Genomic DNA, 21,927 nt, shown 5'->3' on the forward strand with positions numbered 1-21,927 from the left:
CAGCAGGTTCATCCCTACTGCACCAGGGCAGTCTCTCTTCCTCTCCCAATTCAGCACCATCAGTGTTTGTCAGCCTGAGTCCTCAGCCAGGGCTGCTCCTAGTTGGATGCTTTAAGGATGCTGCAATGTAGGTGCCTCTCTCACTTCTATAAATCCCCATCCGTAGGTGGCTGGCACAACCTATAGAGTCTTTAAGGCAGATGAAGAGCATGTATTAAATATCATAAGGATAACATGAAGTTACTGGCATAGCATATGAAAATCAACTTCTTTATCTTTCTGGAACTTTAGAGGTAATCAGATACCAAGAATGAAACTATTTTTAATAACTGTAAATGTAGAAGTACCACTAGTGATTTATTAAAGTAATGCCAACCATTTTTTAAACACTATTTGAGATTTCCATAAATTCCTTTTAACTTCGGCTCAATTTGGGTCTTCAAGAGTCCATTTTCTCTTTTTCTACTTCTTTTGTTTGAAACACAGTTCAGTATTTTTCCTGAACTAAAGGGCTGACTCTCATACAGGTTGGGATACCAAACAGATAAGTTTGTTGACATAGTTGAACCATCTTAAAAATTAGTGATCATGTTTTCAGAGAAATATTTTGAATCACAAGTTTAGGGAATTGAGATCAGTGGTCAAACCCAAGTGTACCTTGACTGTTTGTAGTAGCTTTTCCTTGGATTTTTCTACTTTACATTTTAATAAACTCAAGTCTTCTATAACTTCTCTTTCAAAACTACTATTACATACTTTGACAAATCTCAATGCTAGGAAATACAATCCTGAGAATTAACATTAATTCACCAGATCTCCTTTTATCTCCACTTAGTTTTATTTCACATGATGATGCTGGAACACTGTAGCAGCACATGTATCTGAGCTTTATTGCCCTGAAATAAATCAAGTAAACAGTCCTGGAATTTGTCATTGTGATTTAGAGTGTATAAAAAATAACAGAAATGTATCATACTATGATTTGTTTGTAAAGATATTTATTTTTGAACACAGCATGTTGTTACGGTTGTAAAAATGGAACCAAAGTAGCCATGCTGCTGACATGCTGATGTGTGACATGGCACCAGAGCCAATACAGACGATTATTTTATTCCTTTTTGAACCAACAATTGCAATCCAACAGAAGGATAAGGTTCTAAATGCAAAATACTGTTCTTTTTAAGGTTTGTGATAAAATACATAATATGTAATAACTTACCGAGGAGCACACTGTGGCATTTGGTCCATCACTTTCAGATTCTTGGCAGATATTTCAACTCTTGGTCCCTAAGGAAACAGAGAATTTATGATACTGACAGTATCAATAAAACATCTGATCCTTAGGGGAAAATATTATAATGGGAGTATGGTTTCTATCTAAGCATCCATTAACTACTTTCAGAAGATTTGGAATCCATTGGGTGGATACATTAGTCATCTGTGTTTACTTAAAAGATGGAATTAGTCCCACAGCACTTCACAAGCACTGCTGCTAGCACTAGGGAACTTCTACTGTTTAACACTATGATTGAGACTTCATATACAAAAATAGTCTTAAATATTCTGGACAGTCTCTACTTTCTAACCATCAAGGCATACACTTTCAATAATGAGCACTGAGTGCTGTATTTTAATTGCTGTACTGGCTCTCCATGCAAAAGTCAGTTTTTTTCCTGTCCAACACGTGTAGCTGTTCATGTATTAAAAGAAGTTTGGCTAGATGGGACTGTAGTGCATACAATACAGTGCACATCAAAACAAACTGGTGTTTGTACCATGCTGTTTTATGTAATGAAACTGATAGCAGGCAGCAGACAGACAGCCAAATACTCACTTGCTTTCGCATGATGTCTGTAGCTTGCATGATGCACTTGGGCAGAAGTCCATGACTTCGAGCCAGAATGGCTGCTTGCTCCAGGGAGACACTCAGTGTACTTCTGTACATGGGAACAGGAGATACTCAACCACAGGTCACATTTAAAAGTACATAAATAGGTACATGAGGACACTTATCTGTTAGGTATGACTTGTGTCTGCTAGAGTTCTTGCGTTTATTTTTTAGGTTTTTTACTTATAAAACTATAAAATTACCTCAGTCCTGCATTTCGAGTCTTGTTACACCTAGATACTGCAAGTGATTGAGTCTCCAGCATCATTAATGTCAACCTGTGTTTCACTGCTCTTCTGCAAGGATTCATGTAATTCACAAACTAGTCTTTTCTTGCCTCAATGATTCTGAGACACTGGAAGAACACTGGTGTGTTTAGAATTAATGTCTGCCCACACCAAGATTCTAAAGCTGTTTGCGAGCAACCTCCTACATTTTCAGTGTGTGATTGAAGACAACACTGACTCAAAATTCTACGCAATGAGATCACTGAGTAGGTGGCACTGGCTGATGGACTCACACGTGAACAAGTTCTTGTATCAATACTAATTATTAACTCAAGTATTAAAATTTACAACCTACTCTAAAATAATGATGGCAATAGATTTAGGTCCTTTATTATATTCCCTTGGAATCTCCCTTTCTGTTGCTTTGAACAGAATATATTGCTCCAGCCTCTAGAAAAGACAAAAGTTCTCATCACTCCAGTAATCTGCAGGTTTCTTAGATCTCACCTCTGCATCCCAGTGCCACACATAGTAATCTGACAGGCTCCAAGTCGGTAACAGAGCTCAGAGGATATGGGCAGCAGGCCAGCTCCTGATGGGTTGCTGCTGGAACATCCTGACTGTGTTGGTTTGGGATGAATGAAAGACTTCATCAGCCTACACAGCTCATCCATTGCATTAATGGGGCGAATCAGCTAAACAAAGCAAGTAAAAAAAAGCATCAGTGGCCTACTGACACCTTCAGTTACAGACATTTACAATTCTTTATCCTATGGCTAAGCACAACTATTTAGAATATTCATGAACTTTGGAAGTGGAAAAATACAAATAACTAATTAGGCTTGGGGCAATTTTTTTTGCAATTCTTACAGATCACAGACTTTTTTTAGTGTTTGTTATGATTTAGAAAATAAGCTCCTGGTTTCATCTTCCTGGCAGCAGTATTTAATGCCTTAATGTGCATGTCCACATATGCCACCTGCCCTTGGTTAAACAGACTGCCTTTACATGAGATGCTGGGAAGTACAGTTTTCCTGTTGCTTCCTTCTATAACTGTGAACAAAGCATAACTTGTAAATTTAATGTTTGTTCATTTTCATGCATCTGTGGGAGAAGAAAATTAATTCTATCTAACATCAGCTACCACATTGAGCAGGGGCAGTCGGGGTGACATGGTGCCTTATTTGTGCCTAAGGTAAGGGTTTTGAGTTTACCCCACCTCTGCACTTTTTCTCCTCAAAAAAAGAACTGTAGCCAAGCTTCAGAGAAATTCCAATAACTTTTTTAGGGTAGGGAACATTTTAAAAATACTGTTTGGGTTGTTGTCATATGGCCAACCTACAACTGGGATTTTAGAGAAGTAGAAATAATATTTCTGTGAGATAATTTATTGTGGAATGAACACAATACCTGGTCAATCTTTACTGCAGTAGTATTGGAATCAGTGGGCAAGTTTGATCTCTCTAGGTAAAATGTCCTGCAAAAAGGTCAGCAAGAACTACATTAATTGGTGTGTCTCATTTCAAGCACATGTCTACTAGCTTTTATGCAACACCTGAGGAGGCTATGCTAAATATCTTGGACTCCAAGCTCTGTTTTCTTATCAAACCATTTTGATTGCAGTAACTGACAGAGTCTGTACTAAAACATTCTAAATCCCTCTTTTTATGCAGTTTTAGCTCTGCACAAAATTTCAAAGTCAAATTAGGTGGGAATTCCATCCTCTACAGTGCACAACTGCAGAATGAGCTTAACTATGGGAAGAAAATTAACAAGTTTCCCACACAACAAGGATCTCCAAAATTCGTATTTGTACAAGAAACCAATCAGAAATGGAATCTCTTTTTCATTAAATTTTCATGTTCTTAGCAAGGAGCACTCTTTTCAATGTCTTTTAAGGCAAAGGAGAAGCAAGAAATACCTGAGTTTACGGTAGTATTGCTGCACTTTTTCAAGTGAAATACCATTAATTTGCTGTGGAAGTTCTTCTAGAGATGAGCTGGCTGGTTGTGGTTGCCCCTCTATACTCTCCAGAGCTGAAGAAGAAAACAGTTTACTAAACCTATGTTACTAATTTTCTGTTTATTTATTTATTTATCTCTGTATCACCTCACTTCTCAGCCAACAGCTGCTGGATCGTGTCAAGGCTGATTTTGTTACTGCATAAATTTAATGCATTTCCCAATATGAGAATACAGTGCTAGTACCATAAAGGTGAGCTTCACAGAAAGCAGTTCTATCTAACAGCAATTACTCTCCAATAATATCCCCTTGAAGGAAATATCCTGTGTTGTATTTTGGTGTGAATACTTGCTTATCAAGTCATTCTGTTAAAGTCTATGCTTTTAAAAACACTTCTCTGTAACCTGGGCACATCTCCTGATCCCATACTAGATCAGATTTTCCATGTAGTCCAATACAATATCTCTATGGCCTTCCCAGGAAGGCATAAAAAAGCCCCCAAGATGTATGTCTGGTTCCCATGAGTGTGTCTTATTCTAAAATCCAGCACCCCCTAGTCACAGAAACAGAAACATCTGCTTCTTAAATGTCTGTAGTTGGGTTCTCAGCTGCATTATATTAAGAGTTTCATGGTCATTCTTTATTTTGAATCTTTCAACATCATCAGTTAGCTTGTTTTTCCTCAAGAAAGCTTTTTATAGACACCTTTTGTGAAGAGCACCGTGTGCAGTTTCAAGCTTCCCCCATTCTGAAACCGAGAAGGCAGTTTGGAGAAGTAGTAGCTGTCAAGATAAAAGATAACCTTCAGGGCCTGGCGACTTCCTTCAATGTGGTAGAAGACATGAGTATCTGGAGAAATAAAGATAAAATACTGGCTGCTTTACCACAGCAGGAGAAATGCAAAACCATTGCTGAGTTTGTTACCTAATGATATTTCACGTCTGAAATGCTATACTTGAAAAGACATACAGTTAGCATAACCTAGCATGATGTTTGATGCCAATACAATAAACACATTTAATAATTGAAATTTCATGGCACGTCATAGTAAACATGGAGGGAGATCTGGCAGGGAGGGACACAGGACACAGAGGAGCTGGGAGGAACAGTTCTTCTACCTTAGGTAATGTGGTGAATTACAAACATCTGTCAGGAACTGCTCCTCATCTGTCATATCTCCCTGTGTATGAAATCACACAGGTCAGGTACACTGGCACAGACCAGAGTTACAAACCACAGGACAGGCCACCAGCATCCCACCATGTCAGATGCTTTTTATACTGTGTGTTTGCTGTGGAAGCTGAGGGAATGAAACAGCACTTCAGAGAAGCTGCTCAGTGCTCCCCAGGTCTGACATGGTCGGTTAGATTTATAATCACGGAGAATATTAACCCATAAAACAGAAAAGAAAAAAAAGAACTTCAAAGAACCAGAGAATACTCACTTGCTACAAGACTTTCATCCAGCTGCTTGAAGTAGAAGGCAACTTTGTCCAGTTCAGTCAGAGTGACCTGGATGTCTTCCAGCATGGTACGCTCCTCCTTCTGTAGAGCAAAGAAACAGATATAAAGAGATTATAATCTGCCAGAAAGAGATTAATGGCAGGAGGGTATGATTATTATGGTTATCCTTCAGTTCAGGAGACACAGAGCAGAAAGTGGAGCTTTCAATTAACTCCATCCCAGCCAAGTAATTACTAATGGCTCTCTAACTTTGTGATCCAAGCTTAGCTTTGCTTAGATGTCATCTGATGTGATTCACAGACTGAAGAAGTTTGAAGGGATGCCCTTCATCCAACTTTATACCTACAAATGTGAAGAATAGCCTATCAATTACTGCAAAACAAATGTCCATATGTTCCATGGAATGTGAAGGAACAGCAGTAACATATGCATATAGTTGGGATTGTATTTAAAAAAAACCCCACTCAATCTGAAGTGTTTACAAAGTCCCAAAAAACATTGCTCCTCTATGCTGTCAGAGCTACTTGTCTTTTTTATTAACATTTTTACACTTACGTAGCTTATCTACTGTAAGTTATCTGTTCATTAGGTGCAGACCAGCTTCTCTCCTCCTCCGACATGGTGCCTCAGCACCACGGAAGTGAGAAAGACATTGTAGTCTATCTAGTCTATAAAAGTATCCAGCGTATGAACAAAAGCCTGCATTTCCATATTGTCCGAATTCTTGAAATACTCAGAACTTTTCTCCCTATTTGTTGAGATGTGTTTTCACCAGGAGGTGGCAGCCTGCACACGCGTCACCGACAGCTGAGCAGCGGGTGCAGCAGCGCTACTCCAGACAGGAAGGCAGACAGATTCCTGTGGTGTTCCAGTGTAACAGTGGGTCCAGTATTTGTGAGGAGATGAAAATGATGGGATATGTAGTATTGGCAGACGGTTGTCAGCAGTGAAAATCTCCAGGGGCTGCTGTAGTAAGAGTTTAAACTGCTACACTGCTGCTAGAATGAAGGGCTCTGGCTGTGCTGTGAGTGGCAGAGAAGCATACAAGCAAGTGTGAACAGACCCAAGGGTGCCACAAGTCTTCATCTTACCACAGTGGGGGAGAGAAGAGACTGGTAGTTCAGTAAAACACCAGTGGCTGCAATCTGTTCCAGCCATTTTCTGCTGGCGTCTCTGCTGCTCTCTTCGTATTCCCCGTTGTTGTTGTATCTATAGTTGAGAGCAGCCAGTAACTGCTCTGAAAAGGTGCAAATAGCAGCCACGAGGGACTGACAGAAGATGGAATCACGTCTCAGCTGTAGCTCAGTATCTGCCAGAGAAGAAGAGAAGCACAAAGAAGTTATGAGTACACTTGTCTTTAATCTCGCTGCCAAAGGAACAGTTCGCGTGTGTGTGGATGGCATTTGGCTTCTGCTGGAGCTTTGCAGACTTAACAGATAACCTCTTCTTTTGCGTGACCTGGCTGTACAGATAAAGACAGCAGAGATGGACCACATGCATGTTGGAAAATCATCTAGTCCACTTCGCTATTTATTACCACCTCTGCCATCTACATGCTCATTCTTCTGACTGGAAGAGCTGGAATGCCTTAGTGCCATATCTGAACAGACTCCCTTCTTTTTATGTTTACAGAAGCAAGAGAATTCTTGAAAGAAGGTCTCTGCCATTACTTCTCTCCTGGGCTATTAGAGATTCATCTTCCTCCATCCATCTGCATTTTGTGGGCTTTCCATATGCTTAATGCATTAACTGGGCCTGCCCATCCAGTACCAATTGGTTTATGTTTCCTGGGAGAATCTCCCTTGTGTTAACTTACTTTGCTTCCAATCTGCCTGCCAGGCAGCCACATGCTGGTCAAATCAACCTCGTCACACTTAAGGGGATTGCAGGCCAAAGAGGCATATGAATAAGTGAAAAGCTCCTTCCCTGGCACCCTGGGCTCCTCCAGCAGGCACTGCAATACAGCAGTCCCTCATTGTCAAGGCAGCATCCCCCAAAGAAGGAAGCTGAAGACATCACCCAGAGGCTTTGAAGATCTGGATTATTTTTATAAAGCACTGAACACAACAGACTGACTAATGTACTCCAGGCCCTAGGCCATATTGTGAACAGAAGGGCAACCAGTCCTCTTGGACTGGTACACCTCTGCACTGCTGGAAGCAAGGCCAGGAGAGCTAGGACTGCCCTCAGGGTAACGGTCTCCCTGGTGCCATAAAGCTGCCATAGCCAGTCCAGTGCTGTCTGCTCCTTCGCTCTTTCCAGAGAATGTTCATAGAAGTGCTGCAGGAGAGGGCACAGATAGAGCCTTTGGGAGTCATCACCTCTGCTATCAGTAAAAACAGCCTTTAGGGACACTAGACTGATGCCACATGCTGCTTGGGACAGAATCATGGACTAGCCCTGGCGGGAGTGGAGATGTGACTTAGAGCCACACAAGCCTCTCATCTTCCTTCTATGAAAACTTAATAATCAAGCCTGGCACAGTGAAGCAATCACAGCCTATTTCTGTTATCTGTTACCTCATTTCCAAACCAAAGTACACAAAATAGGTGTTTCAATTACAAAAAGACTGCACATTCACTCCTGGGAAAGGCCTGTCCCTTGATCTGCAGGCACAATGTTTTGTGCATGGTAACAGATTAATGATGTCCACAGTGTGTTTATGTGCTGCCTGCACATCTAAGTTCATGATCTGCTCCTGGCTACAACTTCAGTATGCACAGTCCTAACTCCTACATGCCTGCTCTGTTTGGAAAGATGACAGAGTCCATGGTCTCACAGAAGGTTGTGCAATAGGTTTCATTTTTGCTGCATGTTCTCACCACAGCAGAAAACTGTAAGGCCATCTGGAAGGAGGATTGTACAAAGGGAAAAATAAAGACAGTATAAAGAAAAACAGTGCTTGTGAAACATCAATGACCAGCCAGGTAGCACAAGCAACCTATGGTGAACTGAAATAATGTAAACTGAAGAACAGATGTCAGGTGCATGGGAAAGTTGCCCTAGATGCAAAGCATGAGAAATGTTAGCATAAAATGCCAGGGAAAACCTAAATGCTAAGGAAAAAGATAACATTCTGAAGTATGCAGATAAAACTGTGTTAGGGACTTCTGTATATGTGATGTTGTATTGCAACAAAGCAAACCCCTTACCTGTGCATTTTAACAATGCCAAAAGCAGCTGATTCTTCCCATCTAAAACAGTGAAGAAAAGGAATGTTGCAGTCAACATGATACCAAGGTAGATTTGATTGCATTTTGTTAACAGTGTCCTCATTTCCCACAATCCCTGCCCCCTGCATGGCCATTTCTGGTTACTCTAGTAGTCCTTACTTGCACAGATGTGTTAATGACTGAAAAAGAAACAAGGTGTAAATCAAATAATTTTACAGGATAAATACTCTGTTAGCTACCATGAACTATTGGAAACAAATTGCAGGTGCAGATGAATCTCTAAGGAGGTGATTTCCATCTAAATAAACCTCAGGGAAACAGATGAGTCTGATACCATTCTGTTTGAAAGGGCTGATGAAATAAAATTAGGAAAATTTCTTTGGAATTGCTGCACAGGTGAGATTTTACCATCCAGCAGTGGGGCTCTGCAAGCAGTAACCTGTTCTACCTGTTCTTCTGCAGAGCTTAGTACAGCCTTATTACAAATTGAGATAAAATGATAAAACGAACTCCTATGACTTGATTAGATCAAAATCTTTGCTCCCTGAACCTGATAACAAACTTTTCCTTATTTACAGACCTTCCACATGTTTTTGTATGATTTCAACAAGGTTCTTGATGCGCAACGGAAGGTTCCATGGATCTTCTTGAATGCTGGCTTGAATATTATTCCGGCACCTAACTGTGGATTCTTCCTTCTGTTTGAATTCTAGAAAAAATGGAGTTTGTTACTCATTAAGGAAGTGCTACGTAGCTGAGTGGCTTATGAGCTATAATGTGTATACAGATGAAAGCAGAGATACAGCATCCATAGCAACAACTGTCAGTGAAAAAGTTTCTTTAATAGATCTAGTACAGAAGAAAAAAAAAAAGGCTATGCCTATAATCCCATGATCATCAGCTTCCTAGCATTGTTTTCAGGGTTGTGGACTAAAAGTTATGTACATGGGTGAGATACACAATGAAGGGAGCTCTGCACTGCTCACAAAGCAGAGAATTCCCTCGTTTTCCCTGCCTTTAATAGCATGCAGGCAGCTCTACTGGGTTGATCTAGAGCCTGCCTGTGCAGAATCAGGTCAACTTTTTGGCTGCAGCTGTCACATCCCATAATAGTGAGGAGAAATTATGAAATATTCTGCTTTCTTTCACCTGATGGAAGCTAATTATTTAATTACAGAGTAGAAGATTTATTCTCCATGCCTTAGCTGTACAGCTAAGCCAAATACTCCATTGTTGGTGATAAAATGCATAAGCAGAGAAACACAGAAAAACTGAGCCAAAGAACTGCTCATGAACAGAAACAGGAGAGCATTCAAGTTTACATCCATCACTGAGAGGTGTCTATGGTAGCTATTAAAGAGACACTTTGGTCCAAGATTCCAGCTGAATGTAAGCAGGGCTTGTCTGTTCTTTTGTGTGATGAATGTGGGATCATCAGTTAACTGCACTTAACCAAAAGACTCCCACTGTAATTAATCTTGGTTTCATACATGAGACTCTTTTTAGGCAAAATAAAATAAAGGAAGTGAAAACAGGGTGTCTGTTATTTCTTCACTTCATTCAAACAGTGCATGGAAAGACTAACAGATATTCTACATAAATGTGTTTGTAGAGATAAGTTCATGTAACAGAACTTCACAGGAATTTCTGGAATCAGGAAGAAAAACAGAAAAAAAAATTCCTCTAGAATTCACCGCTGTGACTTAAAACCAGAACTTGTCAAAGATTGGAGCATGACTACAGCACCTGAAGTACAGTAGGAATAGTAGGAAACATTTGAGGTTTCAAGTGGGAAGGGAAATGCAGTAAATGTTAAGAAAATAAAGTCCTGTGTATTTCAGTGAGAGAAGAAACCACACCCTGGGCCTCAAAACCATTAAGACCAAAGTCTCATCAGGCTCCCTGAGGAAAAAGAAACCACAGTATCATTTGTTTGCTCTCTATGGGAATCAAAGTAAATGTCATGTGAGGATGAGTTTACTCTGGCAATTATCCATCTGAAGAAAAGCAGAATAAGTCATCAGGCAAACTAGGGCAGAAGCTTTTGGTGCCTCAGAACTACAGTGGTCAGCCCCTCAGCAGCTTATCAAAGTGCCCATTTACCTTGGATATGACCTATCTCTACCTTGGACCTTTTGATGGGAACCTGTGTTCCCATTAAAGAATAGACTTGGAGACTTGTGAAAGAGCTGTGAGGATTCAGCAGCGCCTAACAGAAAAGTGTTCTGTGTGTTTTAGAAGGAATTGACAGGAAAATGTTCTTTGAAGGATGCAAAGTTTCAGTGGTCAGACACAGTCCCTGCCGTTAATATCTGACTGACTGGGTAGACTCCACAGTTCAGTAACTCTGTGTGGCACATGTGCATTCATGTTAAGCTCTTAAATCCTAGCAAATCACATTATTAAATACAATGTACCTTTTTCTTTACCTTGTAAACTGTGGTCCATTGGAAAGTGCTTGGTTTCTTCGAAGGCCTTAGTTATTACTGGTCCTTTTAGAAGTGCATTGATTGCATCAACCTACAGTTGGAATGTTTTCAGTCAGTGCTAGTAAGACTTGCAGGGGAAAATATGAACAGAACTCTTGTGGGAAAAATGCAGAAGCCATTACACTATTTGCACTTTGGAATGATTTCTTGTTGACAAAAAGCATGAAGACTTTCTAACCATAGACTGGCCTCAAAAGCCTCTCACACTGAACACAGCATTTTGCACGGTGATTATCTACATTCTGATGAGAAAAAAGAGAATAGAAAACAATTCTGTACATCCATAAAGGCATCTGTTGGCTGAACTTGGGAGGACTCTCCTGAGATCTGTAAATGTGATCCATTTAGACCATACAAGGTATAAGAATTCTTCTCCTTTTTTTCATGAACATTTTTTTCCCTTCAGTCTAACAGCTGAGATAAGGCAGGTCAACCTTGCTTAAATCACTCAAGGCAACTTGAATGTTGACAAAATTGATTCCTCACACTGTCCTATAATAATCAACTTGCTTACACTGTAAACCAAAATTTTGGTAGTTTGCCTTCCCTCAAAATATGTGTCATTAGACAATTTGAGACATCCAATTTCCTGATACAGAGAAAACAATTATGTATAAGAGCAATGCTTTGCATACCTGGTTAAAGAGATGTTCCAGGCAGCCATGAAGTTTGTCTTGCTTGTCTAAAGGAATCCTCATATCATTGGGAAGCTCATCTCCTAATAAAGGAAAAATGAAAAGCTTTTAACTGTCTTAAGAAGTAACCTGTGCTGAGGCCACAGATGACACAAGCACACCTTCACACTGGGGTGGGTGAAAAATGATCTCTAATTCATAGACGAAAATACTCATGATTTTTCATATAATGCAAACACCCCCTAAAGAAGCTTATCCCTGCCTGACACCTCTTCCATATTCCAAACCTACTATGATTTTTTAGAAAAAGAACAAATCTTTTTGGTCTTGTGATTAGTTTTGAAGCAACCACATTTTCAACTTCAACATGCAAGTGCTTATAATCAGGACAGACTTATCAGCTCTGCTGAGTAGTCAGGTATGAGAAACATGCCTGGAACTGGTGCAAACACTCACCTGAGCCCATCTCATCACTGCCCAGGTAAGAGCTGTTACTGCGCACACTGGTGTATGACAGCACCGAGTCCCGGTTGCTGTTACATTCACTAGAAAGAAAGCAAAGAAGGTGACTGAAGGTGTCCTACACCCAGACTCTGATATGCTGCCACTCTGTTTTTAGTAACACTGCAACCCCCAAAACTAATTCTGCTATGCATGTATGAAAAAAAAACTAATGACATGCAAAACAACCATTAAGCAAGGCCTCTGGGGCTGGCACTTCCATTTGCAGCACCAACTCAATGCTTAATGTATTGCCTGGATCCTATAAATAATGAAAATGGTCTTCCCACCATGGGCCTCATCTGGTTTGCATCAATAAACATGCTCTATGAGCATCGACTAGGGGAGAAATTATTAAAATGTATGAGGCTGAATTGCCACTAAATTCAACATTTGTTACCAATTCTCAGGATATCACAGCATCCAACTGTAGCATATATTGAAGCTGCAGCAGCAGAGATACTGGAGATGGAAGAGGAAATCTAAGGCATCTCTACCACTGAAGAATCAGGCACTGCAGATCCTAAAACTATCTCAGGAAGCAGAGGAGTCACTACAGTTGGCTTCATACCAAAGCCAGCTCATGCACACCTGGAAAATTCTGGTATTAATATCTTCTGTTTACAGTTCACCTTATACTAACTGTAACTTAATAAAGCAATGAAAACATCTGCTGAGATTCTGTTATTTCCAGCTATATGATATAGAAAGGGGAAGTAATTTATTTAATTTTGTTAAACTTTGGCATTTTGACATTGTTATGAGAAAATATTTTTTATGTGAATGTCTCCATGGTAATAAAAGTAATGAAATAACTGCAGGTAGTCAATACTTTACTAAGTGAATACAGAATAATTGACTGACTAGAAAATAACCTGCTTGATGAATCCATGCCTGGATTAGAACTTTGAAGTAAGGTAAAAGTGGCACAATCTTCAGACTAACCTGTAGGAATCTCTGAAACTCATTGTGTCATGTCCAGAGTCTTCCTGGTCCTCCTCAGAAACTTTGAAACAGACCTTCTTGATTCCACCATGCTCAGCTTTCTCAGGATCACTCTCTTCTGTTCCCAGAGATGTCTCCTCAGTGGATGGTGGCTCACAGGCACCACCTTCTGTGGGTTCTGTTATGGTGGACAGAAGTCTGCAAAAACAAAATGTACAGCTCTCAGGGACTGGTGGGTAGCCTCACAAATGAGGTACAATGACTAAGGCTGGAATTCAGCTATGAGAAATCAAAAGCAACCTTGCCAGTGTTTAACACAGACTGCAGCTACGTAAAACTGAGAGCTCTGCAAAGGGTTCATTGAAATCCATGAAGCTCAGTTCACAAAAGGTCCTGTTTCTATAGGTACCCTGCCTTCATGAGGTACAGCCTAATCATTGCAACCATGGTGACCTGAAAGGGAGTTCTTAGGGTACAACAGCTGGGGGACACAGGCAGCCTGTTCTCTCTGAGGTTAATACTTCCATTTGGTCAGAATTGCTTTCTGCAGTGCAGGCAGGATCTTTACTCACTTATTTATCTGAATGACATACTGCTTCATTTCCTTCACTGCAATGTCAAGTTTGTTAAAAAGGTGCACGTAGGAATCCTGTATCTCCCGATCTTCCTGTTTCAGCAGAAAACTGAGTCCCCTTTCTTCCTGAATTGTTCCTCCATTCTGCTGGCTAAAGCTGCCATCAAGATCTCCATCTTCTGGGGTCAGACATCTCCAGGATGGTGCAGCCATAGTGGTGATGCAATGTTGTGTATACGAGACTGGATTTAAGGTACCTGATAAACATTGAAGGGTCTAGTTAATATGGCTGTTGTGATCTTCCCCACTCCATCCCAATAATGACAGTTTAGGATAGATGCAATTATAACAGAAAAAATGAAATTTCACAGAAGTATTTTATATAATTACATTATATGGCAAAAACATTCTTATAAAGAAAATAAAGGTTTGTTTTTGGGTTTTTTTTCCTGGCATGCCAAACAGATGCTTTGAATTTACCGTAGTGCTGAAACAGGTTAAATTATGGAAGTACAGACAGCAACTGTCCACACATATACAGACAACACAGACAGTACCTAAAAGCATTTCTTGAAATTTTGATAAATCCAGGATCTCAGGAGTTGGTCTGTGTGATTATTCAATTTTTAACAATATTTATGCACATAGAGATATTTATAAATAAATGAGATTATGTCCTTACAAAAGATAAATAGAATTCATTTTCATTTAGAAATGCTGACAGTTTTGTTATAGTACTTTGCTAACCACCTTAGCTTGCATTAAAAATACTATGGAGTTTTAATATCTTCAAGCAAGCAGGGCTTCGTTATCAACCGCATTTTGGAGAGCCAATGTCATTCTTCAGCAGACTGGTCAATCTTCCCTGTTAAAACAATTCCTGCACACTGACCTGTGCAGGACACTGACACTGACAAGGCAATGTATTAGAAGCATATTAGGTGAGATCATGATGAAGAAATGCTCGAACTCAAGTAATCAGGTTGTAAGGTAAATGCTGTGCAGCAACTATTTTAGCAGAAAATAGATCCCCTTGACAGAGACTTTCAGCTCCAACGCATGGAATTTATGTAATAATGAGAAAAGAAAACAGCACCACAATCTCTTCACAGTACTAGCACTACTCTTAGACCATATTCACTTTTAAGTCAGTAAGTCACCTCTACTAAGTGCACACTATACTTCAGGACACTTCACTGTCATGAGATGAACACACTGCTCAGCTACTGAAAACCTGAAACCTCTCTATGCTGAAAGGAATTACTGTGTTACAACACAAGGAGGCTGTCATCCTACTAGAAAACCTTAAAAGGACAAAAGGTTACCAGCAAGACTTTCTTTCAAACTTATTTTTACCTTGCTGAGGAGTGGAAAGACAACTTTTAATGCAGATAAAATCAGTATGATTTGGAAGTGAATTATCACCTTGTTCTGGATCAAGACCAATAATAGAGGGTTTTCGTCCAATGCGAATGCTGAACGACCTCCCTGCTGAGGTAGTGTTTTTGGGATATGAGACCTCCATGAGGTTAACATGGCAGTTGGTAGGGCAGAAATCCATGCTGTTGAGGGAATGTGGTTCCATGATGGCTTGTTTGAAGGCTGGGCTCACCTTTGTTTTCAATTCATCTGCAAACTGCGAGAAATAAAGCAAGTATGTGCTATTTCACTTGTAAAAAATGACAGTGCAATACAGACAATCCTTTTCCTGCCTCCTATTCCAGAATCACATGATTTCTTCTGCAACTGGAATAACACTTTTTTTAAAAAAAAGCTCATAAAACAACAACTAAATAAATAAAGCACTGATATATTATAACCCATAGCTCTGACAAGCTGAAAGGAGTGATTTTCTGATAAGGACTTTTCTCCCCAGAACTTGCAATTCCAGTAACTTGCATAGCTGTTTTCATGCCTCTGAGACACCTACCTCTAAAGGAGTTCAGAATTATTCATATAGAATACTAAGACCCAGTTATCATAGCCAAGTATTGTCTTGAGACTTCAGCAGCTGGTAGTGTTTTACCTCTTGGTAGTTTGTGAGCCTCCTGCTGATGCTTTCCAGCTTAGTGTCACAAATTTGCCGGAACTCATACTGGGGCATGGTGGCCACTGCACTGCTTAGGGATATGAGTCTTTTGCAATTCCTTACAAAGTGATTGTCCTCTGCAGCAAAGGCCTCTAAAATCTAAACAAAAAGACATGATGTCAATGATATGAGACTGGACAGTGAGGGAAAAGACAGTTTTATTCCATTAAATAAGTGGCAAAGCCCCCATCTTGTTGTAACCAAATAAAGCTGCCTCAGAACAAGTTGCCTTTATTGCCTCCTGAGAATCACTATTATGTCTCATAAAACATTCCTCAACATTTTTTACAACTGAAATGGATCAAAATATCCACTGTGGACTGTCAGAGCTCCCTGCTCTGGCATATTTTCATGGCACATAATAATGTTACTGGGATGTGACAGAGACATGTACTATTAGCTCATTACTGCTATGGATGACCAATGTCTGAAGTGCACTGCTGCCTTCCAACAGCACCGTTCCTACTTGCTTCCTTTAGTGACCCAGCCAACCTGCCAGAGGGGAAAAAAGCTGCTTGGTTTTCTTCCAAGGTAAAGAAGACTCTTGTCTCGAAAGATTAATCTTGTGTATCAGCAAAGAGTATGTTATCAGACAGATAGCAATGGAAATTCCACAGCCGAGGGCTCCCCTCCCTTTACCTCAACAGCCAAAATCCTGGAAGCATTTGCTCATACCAAATGAGCTATTATAATTTGGTGCCTTCTAGTGAAGAAAGCTCCAGGCAAGGAAGAGAAGAACATGTGCTACCTCATCCAAAGAACCAAGCCAAACTTCCAGAGAAATACCTATATTATTGCCTTCCCTGTTCTGTCTAGAAATGGAGCTGGCCATGTAAGTTTTCCTGTACCTTTGCAGTAAGATTGAAGCAACCTTTTGGTTCCACAATTTTCTCCAGGACAAAGGACTTGATTCCTGCACTGCTGACATATTCGTACACCACTCCGTGCTCCAGGTGGGTGTTATCCACAGTCAGGCTAACAAGAGGCGTTTCCTCACCAATGATCAGTGGGGAGCTGATGGTCTGTGGTGTCTGGGCTGGAACCAAAGTAAGTCATTAGAGATGTTTGGCAGCACACATGAATACAGGCATCCCTGGGGAGGAGAAACCTGTTGAGAGGTATTATTAAATGCAAAGACACAACCTTTGGCTCAAGGATTTTCTGAACCACATACAGCTATTGGCTGGGAGGATATTCTGATGAAGACATTTGCTGTTGGTCACTACTGGAGACAGAGGTTTAGACAATCTACATGCTCCACTGCACATTCTGATGTTCTTCCACGTGTGCACACACAACCCAGCACAGGATACTACTTTTAGTTCTGTTCGGCATTCAGAGACCCTAGCAGAAGCTTTCAAAGGGAAGAGAAGTATGTTAATCTCAGAGTCTTATTGTTTGTAATGACTCCCTGGAAGATTGCCACTTTTCTGTCCAATTTTGGGAAATGCTCCAGATGCACTTTCTGTACAGCTGTAAGACTGAGATGGCAGGGGAGGGGTGGGGTGAGGAGATAACATTTTTTAACACACAACAATGCTATTGTCACTAGAGAAGAAATTCAAGTCATAGTCCGATTGAGATTTGCCAAGGAATTGCTCACATGTCTGTACCAGGGCACTGCTCCAACTGTTTCACTGTGGAGTTGCATTGTTTGACCATTAGATGACCAGGCTCACCAGACCTTAGATGGGAGCCACACAAATGTGCATCTGTTCCTGCAGAAGTTGCCAATTGCATTGGGAGAGTCCAAGCTCAGTTCTGTGGACTGAATCTGGCTTCAGGTGTTCTCCTGTAACATCTAGTTTCCTGAATAAGCTCTCAACATAAAGGTAAAGAAGTGTTTTTTATGAGTAACACTTTCCTAAGTTGGAGGAAATACACCCACACCTTTTGCTGACACAGTGGTAACATGCTCTGAAAATTTGCTTCAGATCAAAGTAATTTAAAATCTTAATCTTTAATCTTAAAACCACAGAAAACATAGATTATTCTAGGTAGAGATACTTGCAGATCTTCCCTCTCCAGCTGCTACTTGACCATGAATTCCTGGTTTGCAGAGGCTACCAAATTATTCTAAAAATGCTGAGCCTTTTAATTCCAGAAACTGGCTCACTTGTAAAGATCAGGGAGTCACAGGATTATCATTTCTGAGTGTATCTCAATTTTTTCTGCTCTCCAGCATATGAGAACTTCCTCTGGCAGACCTCACCCTATTATAAAGATCCACTAAGACAAGAGATACAATAATAATTACACTTTATTTTTCTACTGCAACTTTCCTTCCTGAAGCCCCTGAATCTTCCCTAGGTTTCCTTCCCCCATAAGAATCTTCACCTGATTCCTGTTGACTGTTTGGAACAGGATCCAATTCTGCACCTCCTTCCAGTGATGAGTCTTTGCCAGAGCCGGGATGGCTGCCATTCAGGTAGGCAGTGGATGCTGCTTGCTGAACTCTGTCCTCCTCAGCATCTTCATATGTTCTGTACACCCACTGGTACAATCCCTTTCAAAAGACACAGGCTTCAGCTATGACTTCAGGAATTTACCCAATCTTTCTATGTTTGGATTACAAAGGTGAATCTAGCTATAAATTGTATATCCTCTGTTGGCTGAAATATCAACATTTCCCCAGATGTCCTCTGAACTTCAGAGAACATAAAATCTCAATCAGTCTCTGGGTGAAGTTTTACTTTTAGCAATAGTTAATAGTATTTAATACAGTATGCAGTGTGTGGATTAGCATCTATCATGTTTATTGATGTTTTGCTACTAGAGGCAACTGTCATCAGCTCCCTTAGTGATATTATGACCTTGGCATGTGAATAAATAAGTCAAAAGAGACACGTATAAATTGCTTTTTTGAATATTTAGTGAGTATAAAAGCACAGAGGAAGAGGAGGACAGAAGAAGGGCAGGAATTAATGTACTTCCTTTGAGGTTTTGTATTCATACCAGTGCTTCTTGTTGTCTGGTCCTGTAAGCTGTAAAGTGCTCCAGAACTTCCATATAATTTCCATGCATTGCATTATTCCCATTGACTTTCAAAATACACTGCCCTGGATGAAGGCCTACAGCTGCAGCCTCAGAACCTGAAAGATCAACAGGAGAGGAGTTAAATAGTAAAGCCACCTGACTAAACTGGGAAGTTTGCAAAGGGTTTCTGGTTAAGAAGAGGTAAGAAGGAAAAGTCAGTTGGATGCTGTTGTGCCTATGCTACCAAGTATTCGGAGAGCTTTGTTGTATAAGGGAAACATCATGCATCTGTCCTTCATAGTGCTGGGAAAAACAGAGACCTAGAGACCTAGGTATTAATGCTAGAAATGGAAATTCCTGTGGGAATTCCTTTGGGATTCTTATATGGCTCTTCTAGGCTTATGATTACATTAGCTGAGGTCTTGCTTAAACATAAACAGTCACATTTGTTTCAGCTTGTTGCACTTGAAAGCGACAAAACTCTTGACTGTTGTACAATTTGCCCTGGTCTAAGAGAAGACTATGATGGTCTCAAAACTATAGAAAGTCTAGAGTGCAATAACCAAGTTCACAATAACCAGATGCATATGAACAAGCTAAATCCAGCTCCTAGAAATCTACAGTTAAGGTAATTAATTTTTTTTAGGCACCATCATTTAAAATTCATACAGCTTTATTCCAAATGCAGTTTGTCTTTTGCTAGCAAAATCCTGACAAGGGAGAATCTTTCCAGCTGGCATTTCCCATTTGCCCTCTTCACACTGTTCAAAAGCAGTTACAGGTGCTGTTACAAAAGAGTGTAACAAAGGTGTCTCCTTGACAACTTTGTTGGTTGCATTTGGGTGCTGCCTGTTGTCTGCATCCTAATTGTACATATTTGGTGGTATGTACTTGGTCTGAAGGAAGGAAGTGGTCCATGTCTGAAAGGTCATATTTTCTTCATCTGCTGAAAATAAAGGTTAGAGATGTGCTCTATTTGCAGCTCAGCTCATGTTTCAGTTACGGAAGCAGTAAATACCTTTGTCAAGCTGTGTTTTCTCCTTTTAAAAGGGCCAAGTAAAGCAGTTTGCTTCTATCTTTCATTAGTCACTTATAGCAGGATAAGCCAATAAAAAGGGAGATGTAGTCTTCAAGTCTTACACCAGACCTTGTGATGTCCATTAAGAAACCTGCAGTAATCCAAACTGTGGCTGACCACAGGCAAAAATATTGAGGAAGCATCAGACAGCATTACACCTCAAACTTTTTCTCAGCCACCTCAGTTTTAAATTTTCATTCCCTGTGACTGCAAAGCTGTACTTCAGCAGTCTCAAAACAAACAAGGTTAGGATCACTATGCAAGTGCCCTTCTACCTTGCAAGAGCTTAAGTGGCAATGCCTTCTCAAGACTCTTTCCCCAGTACTGTGGATTGCAGTATCACCAAGTTTCTTCTGTTGTACAATTAAGTTTTTCCTTGTTCTGGGTTGATAGGATTCATGAGCCAACATTCATTTCATAATAAAGATGCCATTTTCTTAGACTGTATTTAGATTAGAAGCACTTTGAGGCAGGAAGTATCTTGTTCTGTGGTTTTGTATGAGTGTGATCCTTCTCTGTGCCAGGCATTCCTTGTTTTAAACAAGATGGACAGTGAAACTTGGAGTTATATATAAACACACACTTTATATACACATTTATAGATATTTAGCTATCTAATCTTAACTATTCCACAGCCTTTCTACTTACCTCTTCCTACTGCATGAACATATGGTGGTGCTGTTCCCCGTATCTGAAAGCAAAGTGCTTCAGGACAATCTGGGATTTTAATAATCCTGAAGGTAAATCAAGGAGAAGACAAAGAAGCATTTTAAGTTAGGCTGCCAGAGCTCTGGGCAGTTCTATCAGCTTTCTTTCCCAGCATTCACAACCATGTTTTGGATTAAAGAAAACACTCACATAAGTTTACAAATAAACAACAAACAAATAGGCCTGAAGAAATCATCCCTTCCATCCTCATTCTCTCAGCAGATGGAAGATTCACTTTGTTAATTAAAATTTGGCACTACTGAATTTATTACATTGTTAAGTGAACAACACAGGAGAGAAGCTTTCGAGATGGTATTTATACTAACTTCCATTTCTAGGCAAACTTCAGTGCAGCTGTGCTGACAGATACCAGCTGAGGATCTTTTGCATTACAGAAATAAAAATAGACTGGACAAGATATCCTGGAGTAGAGTTTAGCATCAAGTGCTCATTGAAATGTTCAAATCTATGGCAAATTCTGGGATTACAGCATTTAATAATTCACAAGACATTAACAGGGCTAAGCCTCATTATAAAATACGATAATGGCCTGAAAAAAATGTAAGGGCTGACATCATTAGAGTCATCCAAAAATAAGCCAAGCTTTAATAGGGTGGAAATTGCTTTCCCTTAGACATATATATTAGAGTCTGAGAAGCTTCAAACCTGTGACAGAATGACAATCCTTGTGATTCAATTCTGTTTGTGCACAGGGAGCCAAAAGTTAATTGCAGTATAAAGAGAATCCATCCTTACTTGTTCTAGAGGTACAAGGTTCATCACTAAAACTAACCTGTGACTCTTGGATCTCTCTCATTTATGTAATTTGTTTTTCTACTGAACAGCTTCTGCACAGTAAAGTGTTCACAGAAGTTTCAGTACAAACTATAGAAGGAATATTTAGTCATTGGCATTTCTAGCTAATCCTCTCTGTCTGCTCATCTTGGCACTTACTCTTTTGATTTGGTGGCTACCAGAAGCCTAAGTGGCCTTCGTGAGCAGAAGGACTGGTTTAAGATGGTTTCCACTTCTGAAAATGGGCGTAGGAATATTAAGTCCTCATTGATGGAATAGATTTTTCTTCCTGCCTGCAGGCCAGCCATCTGCAAATGAAACCAACATCACAGAAAACTTTGGATCACTGGCAGCATCAAATTTGTCAGTCACCCTTCAAGTTGTCTCCATTTACAGAAAACAAAGTGATTTCACCAGTTCTGTA

At 40.1% G+C, this 21,927-nt stretch overlaps 1 protein-coding gene across 1 annotated transcript in view; it reads right to left on the minus strand.

Annotated features, from left to right (window-relative positions):
• Nucleotides 1-146: 146 nt before the first annotated feature.
• Nucleotides 147-21,927, minus strand: part of PREX1 (phosphatidylinositol-3,4,5-trisphosphate-dependent Rac exchange factor 1) — a gene marked incomplete at its 5' end in the record, with an annotated part of 140,668 nt that continues 118,887 nt past the window's right edge. Inside the window, 23 exons of the mRNA XM_009998770.1 lie at nucleotides 147-189; nucleotides 1,220-1,287; nucleotides 1,835-1,937; nucleotides 2,623-2,810; nucleotides 3,526-3,592; nucleotides 4,037-4,151; nucleotides 4,783-4,926; nucleotides 5,522-5,621; nucleotides 6,632-6,849; nucleotides 8,693-8,734; nucleotides 9,294-9,422; nucleotides 11,143-11,233; nucleotides 11,838-11,920; nucleotides 12,294-12,382; nucleotides 13,284-13,481; nucleotides 13,856-14,114; nucleotides 15,283-15,493; nucleotides 15,884-16,045; nucleotides 16,795-16,982; nucleotides 18,284-18,452; nucleotides 18,902-19,038; nucleotides 20,649-20,734; nucleotides 21,663-21,811. Coding sequence (XP_009997072.1) covers nucleotides 147-189; nucleotides 1,220-1,287; nucleotides 1,835-1,937; nucleotides 2,623-2,810; nucleotides 3,526-3,592; nucleotides 4,037-4,151; nucleotides 4,783-4,926; nucleotides 5,522-5,621; nucleotides 6,632-6,849; nucleotides 8,693-8,734; nucleotides 9,294-9,422; nucleotides 11,143-11,233; nucleotides 11,838-11,920; nucleotides 12,294-12,382; nucleotides 13,284-13,481; nucleotides 13,856-14,114; nucleotides 15,283-15,493; nucleotides 15,884-16,045; nucleotides 16,795-16,982; nucleotides 18,284-18,452; nucleotides 18,902-19,038; nucleotides 20,649-20,734; nucleotides 21,663-21,811 — 3,039 coding nt within the window. The remainder of the gene's footprint in view (nucleotides 190-1,219; nucleotides 1,288-1,834; nucleotides 1,938-2,622; nucleotides 2,811-3,525; nucleotides 3,593-4,036; nucleotides 4,152-4,782; nucleotides 4,927-5,521; nucleotides 5,622-6,631; nucleotides 6,850-8,692; nucleotides 8,735-9,293; nucleotides 9,423-11,142; nucleotides 11,234-11,837; nucleotides 11,921-12,293; nucleotides 12,383-13,283; nucleotides 13,482-13,855; nucleotides 14,115-15,282; nucleotides 15,494-15,883; nucleotides 16,046-16,794; nucleotides 16,983-18,283; nucleotides 18,453-18,901; nucleotides 19,039-20,648; nucleotides 20,735-21,662; nucleotides 21,812-21,927) is intronic.

This window comes from Chaetura pelagica, unplaced genomic scaffold (genome assembly GCF_000747805.2).
Source record: "Chaetura pelagica isolate M959 unplaced genomic scaffold, ChaPel_1.0 scaffold275, whole genome shotgun sequence".
Classification (NCBI taxonomy): domain Eukaryota; kingdom Metazoa; phylum Chordata; class Aves; order Apodiformes; family Apodidae; genus Chaetura; species Chaetura pelagica.